Raw genomic sequence first — 9,138 nt, forward strand, 5'->3', positions numbered from 1 at the left:
GCACAAATACTGCCATACTTTACAGTACACAGAGCTGCGAGGGTGAGTACTGCACAAATACTGCCATACTTTACAGTACAGGGAGCTACGAGGGTGAGTACTGTGTGAATATTGCAATACTTTACAGTACAGGGAGCTACGAGGGTGAGTACTGCACAAATACTGCCATACTTTACAGTACAGGGAGCTGCGAGGGTGAGTACTGTGTGAATACTGCAATACTTTACAGTACAGGGAGCTTCGAGGGTGAGTACTGTGTGAATACTGCAATACTTTACAGTACAGGGAGCTACGAGGGTGAGTACTACACAAATACTGCGATACTTTACAGTACAGGGAGCTACGAGGGTGAGTACTACACAAATACTGCCATACTTTACAGTACAGGGAGCTGCGAGGGTCAGTACTGTGTGAATACTGCAATACTTTACAGTACAGGGAGCTTCGAGGGTGAGTACTGTGTGAATACTGCGATACTTTACAGTACAGGGAGCTGCGAGGGTGAGTACTGCACAAATACTGCAATACTTTACAGTACAGGGAGCTGCGAGGGTCAGTACTGTGTGAATACTGCGATACTTTACAGTACAGGGAGCTGCGAGGGTGAGTACTGCACAAATACTGCGATACTTTACAGTACAGGGAGCTGCGAGGGTGAGTACTGCACAAATACTGCGATATTTTACAGTACAGGGAGCTACGAGGGTGAGTACTGCACAAATACTGCAATACTTTACAGTACAGGGAGCTGCGAGGGTGAGTACTGCACAAATACTGCGATACTTTACAGTACAGGGAGCTACGAGGGTGAGTACTGCACAAATACTGCAATACTTTACAGTACAGGGAGCTGCGAGGGTGAGTACTGCACAAATACTGCGATACTTTACAGTACAGGGAGCTGCGAGGGTGAGTACTGCACAAATACTGCGATATTTTACAGTACAGGGAGCTGCGAGGGTGAGTACTGCACAAATACTGCGATATTTTACAGTACAGGGAGCTGCGAGGGTGAGTACTGCACAAATACTGCGATACTTTACAGTACAGGGAGCTGCGAGGGTCAGTACTGTGTGAATACTGCGATACTTTACAGTACAGGGAGCTGTGAGGGTGAGTACTGTGTGAATACTGCGATACTTTACAGTACAGGGAGCTGCGAGGGTCAGTACTGTGTGAATACTGCGATACTTTACAGTACAGGGAGCTGTGAGGGTGAGTACTGCGTGAATACAATACTTTACAGTACAGGGAGCTGTGAGGGTGAGTACTGCGTGAATACTGCAATACTTTACAGTACACAGAGCTGCGAGGGTCAGTACTGTGTGAATACTGTGATACTTTACAGTACACAGAGCTGTGAGGGTGAGTACTGTGTGAATACTGCGATACTTTACAGTACAGGGAGCTGTGAGGGTGAGTACTGCGTGAATACAATACTTTACAGTACACAGAGCTGCGAGGGTGAGTACTGCACAAATACTGCAATACTTTACAGTACAGGGAGCTGCGAGGGTGAGTACTACACAAATACTGCAATACTTTACAGTACAGGGAGCTGCGAGGGTCAGTACTGTGTGAATACTGCGATACTTTACAGTACAGGGAGCTGCGAGGGTCAGTACTGTGTGAATACTGCAATACTTTAAAGTACAGGGAGCTGCGAGGGTCAGTACTGCACAGATACTGCGATACTTTAAAGTACAGGGAGCTAGGAGGGTGAGTACTGTGTGAATACTGCGATACTTTACAGTACAGGGAGCTGTGAGGGTGAGTACTGTGTGAATACTGCGATACTTTACAGTACAGGGAGCTGTGAGGGTGAGTACTGTGTGAATACTGCGATACTTTACAGTACAGGGAGCTGTGAGGGTCAGTACTATGTGAATACTGCGATACTTTACAGTACAGGGAGCTGTGAGGGTGAGTACTGTGTGAATACTGTGATACTTTACAGTACAGGGAGCTGTGAGGGTGAGTACTGTGTGAATACTGTGATACTTTACAGTACAGGGAGCTGCGAGGGTGAGTACTGTGTGAATACTGCAATACTTTACAGTACAGGGAGCTACGAGGGGGAGTACTGCACCAATACTGCGATACTTTACAGTACAGGGAGCTACGAGGGTGAGTACTATGTGAATACTGCGATACTTTACAGTACAGGGAGCTACGAGGGTGAGTACTGTGTGAGTACTGTGTGAATACTGCGATACTTTAACGCACAGGGAGCTACGAGGGTGAGTACTGGGTGAATACTGTGATACTTTAAAGTACACAGAGCTGTGAGTATTTTCCAAATACTGGATGTTGAGCCTCGTCCTTTTCTTCTCGTGTTTTTCAGGCGACACGTAACGAAAGCCGACGATAAAAGAACTTCTAAACGAGAGAAAAGCCCCAAAACAAAACCCAGCGACGAACCTCCGGCCAAGAGGACACGAGGGGAGGAGGAGGAGGAGGAGGAGGAGCAGGGAGAGGAGGAGGAAGGAGAGGAGAAAGAAGAGGGAGCAGAGAAGGAAGATGTAGGAGTGGAAGGAGGTGAGAAGGCAGAGGAGACGTCAAAGGAACCAGGCGAAGAAGAGGAGAAGGAGGAGGCCAAGGCAGGAGGAGATGAAGAGTGTGAGGAGCAGCGGAGAGAGGAGCCGTCTGAGGAGGAGTATCCCGAGGCGTCTGATGATCTGACGGAGGAGAGGGAGGAGCAGGAGGACAAGCTTCTGGAGGAGTCTGAGGAGGAGCGACAGGAGGAGGTGAGGTTTCTCTCAGTCAGAGTCACGGGTTCGTTTCCTCGGAGTCACTTCAGTCATGTCGTGTTGAGTCGTGTCTTTCACTTCAGTCTGAGCTTCCCGGATCTGAACATGTTTAAGGTGAAACAAGATGGATCCAAACTCAGAGGCTTCATGAACCTCAACACCAGCACCTTCATGACACAGAGTCCATCCATTCAATTAATTCATCATATCTTCTTCCACTTTAACCTCTTAACTCCCACCTGAACGGATCCAGTTCTCCAGTTTGGCTTTACCCTAATCAAAAAGCTTCTTGGGGAAAAAAGCACCAGAAAATGAGAAGAAAACAAGGATGTAAACGCAACAAAAATGTGACAAAATTTCAATAAAAAGTGACAAAATTTCAATAAAAAGTGACAAAAATTCAATAAAAAGTGACCAAAATTCAACAAAAAAATGAACAAAAAAGTGACAAAAAATGTGACCAAAATTCAACAAAAAATCAAAAATGTGACAAAAAATGTGACAAAAACTCAAACAAAAAGTGACAAATATTCTACAAAAAAGTGACCAAAATTCAACAAAAAATCAAGAAAAAATGTGATATAAAATGAACAAAAGATGAACAAAAAAGTGAGAAAAAATGTGATAAAAATTCAACAAAAAGTGACACTAATTCAACAAAAAGTGACACAAATTCAACAAAAAGTGACAAAAAATGTGACCAAAATTCAACAAAAAGTGACACAAATTCAACAAAAAAGTGACAAGAGTCAACCAAAAACTCATCAATAAAATTACAAAAACTCCACACAAAAAAACACAAAATAAAACATACAAAAGGTGACACAACACAGCAACACCGCGAGGAAAAAGATCAGTTTTGTGGGTCTTAGCTTTCAAATGAGTTGTTACACAGGCCTATAGCCAAAGAGGACAGAAGGCATTCGGTTTAGGCGGGGGGTAAGAGGTTAAAGTTCCATAAAACGTCTTTACATTTGTTTTTGTTTTTTGTCAAATGCAGGAAACTACTTTTAGACAGATTTTACGATGGTAATTTTAACCTCAGGCCGTTACTTTAGTGGTGGGATTCACGGCTCTTTCTCGGGAGCCGTGAATCCCATATTTTATGTTTGTGACTTATAATTTATGACGTATAATTTCAGAACCATGAGAGACTTGGACACTCTGAACTTTGTCTTTCACTCGAGCTCTTTCTGAAGAACGTTCTAAACATTAATGTCCTGAATAAACCAGTTTACCAGGTTTTTTTTTCTAAAAATGACAGAGGCTTTAACGTTTTTCAAAAGCCGGTGTTGGCGGCAGGTTAACGATGGTCGACAAATGAATGTTTATCTTGTGATGTGGATGTTCTGTTATGATCGACTGTACAGTTTCTGTGATTTATTTTCTTACTGACACAATAATAATCTATCAAATCAGTGTCCTAGCTTAGCGATAGCATGACGGTCATGGATCTCTGTGGTCCTGGATCTGCAGCGGCTCCAGTCTGTGCTGTGATAAACCTGGTCACGCTGTGGTAAACTGGCAGACCGGAGCCGCTGCAGATCCAGGACCACAGATTCACGGCCGTCTTGTATCAGACCCGTCCAGTCATCAAATTAGATCCGATGCTCTCAAAATACCTGGATCGGTACATCCCTAGAGTAAATCAGCCCTGTGCCCTCATACAGCGCCCCCTGCTGTCACAGTTCAACACTTTTCACAGTTTAGAAGCTTCGTACACAGGATTATAGAAAACCCACATGGTCGACCTTTACAACGGAGCTCCTTTTGGACAAACACCGGACACATGACCTCTTCAGGATCAGGTCAAAGGTCAGCAGGCTGTGGACACGTGACCTGATCCTGAAGAGGTCATGTGTCTACAGCCTGCTGACCTCTTCAGGATCAGGTCAAAGGTCAGCAGGCTGTAGACACATGACCTCTTCAGGGTCAGGTCATGTGTCCACAGCCTGCTGACCTTTGACCTGATCCTGAAGAGGTCAGCGGGCTGTAGACACGTGACCTCTTCAGGATCAGGTCAAAGGTCAGCAGGCTGTGGACACATGACCTGATCCTGAAGAGGGCATGTGTCCACAGCCCGCTGACCTCTTCAGGATCAGGTCAAAGGTCAGCAGGCTGTGGACACGTGACCTCTTCAGGATCAGGTCAAAGGTCAGCAGGCTGTGGACATGTGACCTGACCCTGAAGAGGTCATGTGTCCACAGCCCGCTGACCTCTTCAGGATCAGGTCAAAGGTCAGCAGGCTGTGGACACATGACCTCTTCAGGATCAGGTCAAAGGTCAGCAGGCTGTGGACACGTGACCTGATCCTGAAGAGGTCATGTGTCTACAGCCCGCTGACCTCTTCAGGATCAGGTCAAAGGTCAGCAGGCTGTAGACACATGACCTGACCCTGAAGAGGTCATGTGTCTACGGCCCGCTGACCTCTTCAGGATCAGGTCAAAGGTCAGCAGGCTGTGGACACGTGACCTGACCCTGAAGAGGTCATGTGTCTACGGCCCGCTGACCTCTTCAGGATCAGGTCAAAGGTCAGCGGGCTGTGGACACATGACCTGACCCTGAAGAGAATCTCGTGCGTTAAACTCAGGCTCGTCTCCGTCGTGTCGGAACTGACCTTTGACCTGTTCCTCTTTAGGACGAAGCGGAGGCGATGGAGACCAATCAGGACGTGCCTTCACCCGAAGACCCGCCCCTCGAATGTGAAACCCCGCCCTCTGAACTTGAAGCCCCGCCCACTGAGAGTAAACCCGCCGCGGCGTCGCTGCCTCTGCCGCCGTACGACCCGACCACGCCTTCAGGTACGAAGAACCGAACTTTCATCTGATTCTGGCCTTTTTGAAGTGTGTCGAAGTACTTGTGTTTGTGTGTTGAAGTACTTGTGTGTTGAAGTACTTGTACTTGTGTGTTGAAGTACTTGTACTCGTGTGTACTCAGGAGTGGAGCATGTGAAGATGGGTTATTACTGCCGTGTCTGCTCCCTGTTCTACTCCAACGAAGACGCCGCCAAACGCACGCACTGCAGCACGAGAGAGCACTACGACAAACTGCAGGTACTCAGATACTCAGGTACTCAGGTACTCACTCAGGTACTCACTCAGGTACTCAGGTACTCAGGTACTCGCACTGCAGCACGAGAGAGCACTACGACAAACTACAGGTACTCAGATACTCACTCAGGTACTCAGGTACTCACTCAGGTACTCACTCAGATACTCACTCAGATACTCACTCAGGTACTCAGATACTCACTCAGGTACTCAGATACTCACTCAGGTACTCAGATACTCACTCAGGTACTCAGGTACTCACACTGCAGCACGAGAGAGCACTACGACAAACTACAGGTACTCAGATACTCAGGTACTCAGGTACTCAGATACTCACTCAGGTACTCAGACACTCACTCAGGTACTCAGATACTCAGATACTCACACTGCAGCACGAGAGAGCACTACGACAAACAACTGTATAGATCCTTCAGTACTTTGTACTTTGTATAGATCCTTCAGTACTTTGTATAGATCCTTCAGTACTTTGTATAGATCCTTCAGTACTTTGTATAGATCCTTCAGTACTTTGTATAGATCCTTCAGTACTTTGTACTTTGTATAGATCCTTCAGTACTTTGTATAGATCCTTCAGTACTTTGTATAGATCCTTCAGTACTTTGTACTTTGTATAGATCCTTCAGTACTTTGTATAGATCCTTCAGTACTTTGTATAGATCCTTCAGTACTTTGTACTTTGTATAGATCCTTCAGTACTTTGTATAGATCCTTCAGTACTTTGTATAGATCCTTCTGTACTTTGTACTTTGTATAGATCCTTCAGTACTTTGTACTTTGTATAGATCCTTCAGTACTTTGTATAGATCCTTCTGTACTTTGTACTTTGTATAGATCCTTCAGTACTTTGTATAGATCCTTCTGTACTTTGTACTTTGTATAGATCCTTCTGTACTTTGTATAGATCCTTCAGTACTGACGATGTTGCAGTAACATTTGTACTTTTGGTTTTTCAGACATACCTGGAGTCGAAGGTGAAGACGGGGAAGAAGAAGGCGGAGCCTCAATAGATTTTTTATTTTTTCATTTTATAAAATTGAAACGGTGGGAGTTTTGTTTTTACTGGACGAGGGTTTGACCTCTGACCTTCGTCTCCGCGGCGTCCGGGACCGAGTTCTTCTTTTCATCACCACGACGACGACCTTTCCTTTCAGAACCTCTGGGTCTTTGTACAAAGTGCACCTTTAATCTGTTTTTTAAGTAAAACAAATGTGAAAACTGACTCTGGTGTTTTTCTGTTTTGTCCAGTTTCATTCTCACTTTCTGTGTTTGTAGAATCTCAATTCTTCACAGGACGAGTTTATCGGAGATTTTCAGAACTTCAGTGTCACTTTTTTGTTGCTTTTGCAGCAGTTTTCGTCTCCATTTTGAGTCTTTTTTTAAGAAGCTTTTATATAAAGGTCAGGCGGGAGTTAAGAGGTTAAATGAGGTTCAGGAGCTGCAGTAACACGACTAAAGACCGAGACCGTGGGATGTAGCACAGATTTGCATAACTCTACACTGAACAGAACTGAGCCAGGAAAATGGATTTTCGATAACGAGGGACGAAAACACAAGAATTCACGTAGCAAACATGAACCGATATGCAAGTATCGGGTCCAAACTCAGTGTTTGGGGGGGTTCGCCAGAGAAAATGATTAATTATGGCTCAGTGGCGCCCCCTCAAACAGGCAGTTTACATTGAGTCAAAAAAAAAACATAGACCACGTCAAGACAAAAATAATATTATGACCCCGCCCTAAATGCTCCAGGAAGTCGGCCATCTTCAAACTCATACTTCGTGAACTTCTGACCCCTGATCCGCGAGTGTTTATTGGAAAGCCTCCAATTTTGGCCAACATGTCCCAAACTCGTGTGGCTTTCAAAATCATCAACTACATTTTTTCCATTATTGGGCGTGGTCAAGACAAGGCCGCAACTGGGAGGCCATTTTCAGCAAACTTCAAAGCCTCATATCTTTCACAGACTTTGGCCGGATTGGAACAAACCCAATCCGGCGCACGTGCACATTCCCCAGCCGGACATACTGGTGTGCACACGCAGCCGCTATCGCCAAAAATGCCTTTAAAGTGGCTTGTAACTGGCTTGTAAGTGGCTTGTAAGTGGCTTGTAAGTGGCCCGCCCATCCTCCGTGATAATGGCCAGAGTTCCTTGCCTCGCAGCATGTTTCTAAATTTCCCCCTTTATTCACAAAAGGAACAGTTTTAGACTCGGACGGACTTGTACTAACCCTCTGTTAGGGCTGTGCAATTAATCGAAATTCGATTACGATTTCGATTACAACAGTAAACGATTACAAAATTAGCATAATCGCAAAAAATCGATTATAATTTTTTTTTTTAAATTTTTTCCCCCCCAAAAAAATTCACTTTTTATTTTTTTATTTTTTTTTTCAATTTAAATTTTTGGATTTTTGTCATTTTTTTTTGATGGATTTTTGTCTTTTTTTTAATGGATTTTTGTCACTTTTTTGATGGATTTTTGTCACTTTTTTATGGATTTTTGTCTTTTTTTGATGGATTTTTGTCTTTTTTGATGGTTTTTTGTCTTTTTTGATGGATTTTTGTCTTCTTTTTGCTGGATTTTTGTCTTTTTTTTGCTGGATTTTTGTCTTTTTTTGATGGATTTTTGTCTTTTTTTTTTTATGGATTTTTGTCACTTTTTTGATGGATTTTTGTCTTTTTTTTAATGGATTTTTGTCACTTTTTTGATGGATTTTTGTCACTTTTTTATGGATTTTTGTCTTTTTTTGATGGATTTTTGTCTTTTTTGATGTTTTTTTGTCTTTTTTTTAATGGATTTTTGTCATTTTTTAATGGATTTTTGTCTTTTTTTTATGGATATTTGTCACTTTTTGATGGATTTTTGTCTTTTTTTTTAATGTTTTTTTTTAAAGGCAACAAATAATCGTTTGAATAATCGTGATTTCAATTATGACAAAAATAATCGTGATTATTATTTTTTCAATAATCGAGCAGCCCTAACAGGACCACATTATTTAGTTGTAGTTTTACACTTATTATCGCTAGTTTTTGTTTGATCTTATTTCTCTTGATCACTTCCTGCCTCCAGATGATGTCACTGATGATGTCACCAGTTAAATGGTCTAGACGATATATAAGACTCCAGATGTTGTTGTTTTATGTGATATGTTTTTATTTGGTTCCACATTGAGTTTGCTTTGTGAGTGTGTATGTGAAAATCAACAAGAAAAAGCAACAAAAATGAAATGAAAAAGTGACAAAACACACGACTGGCACTTAAATAAAGCGGCAACATAACATTAAAGTCCCAGTTTTGAAGGCCTTAGCTTTCAAATG

General features: G+C 43.1%; 1 protein-coding gene across 1 annotated transcript in view; it reads left to right on the forward strand.

Annotated features, from left to right (window-relative positions):
* Positions 1-6,963, forward strand: part of matr3l1.2 (matrin 3-like 1.2) — a 24,781-nt gene extending 17,818 nt beyond the window's left edge. The window contains exons 19-23 of the mRNA XM_079582449.1: positions 2,345-2,471; positions 2,565-2,747; positions 5,389-5,551; positions 5,688-5,803; positions 6,775-6,963. Of these exons, the coding sequence (XP_079438575.1) occupies positions 2,345-2,471; positions 2,565-2,747; positions 5,389-5,551; positions 5,688-5,803; positions 6,775-6,828 (643 nt within the window). The 3' untranslated portion in view covers positions 6,829-6,963. The remainder of the gene's footprint in view (positions 1-2,344; positions 2,472-2,564; positions 2,748-5,388; positions 5,552-5,687; positions 5,804-6,774) is intronic.
* The last annotated feature ends 2,175 nt before the right edge of the window (positions 6,964-9,138 follow it).

This window comes from Gobius niger, assembly GCF_951799975.1.
Source record: "Gobius niger genome assembly, chromosome: 24".
In the NCBI taxonomy this organism is placed as follows: domain Eukaryota; kingdom Metazoa; phylum Chordata; class Actinopteri; order Gobiiformes; family Gobiidae; genus Gobius; species Gobius niger.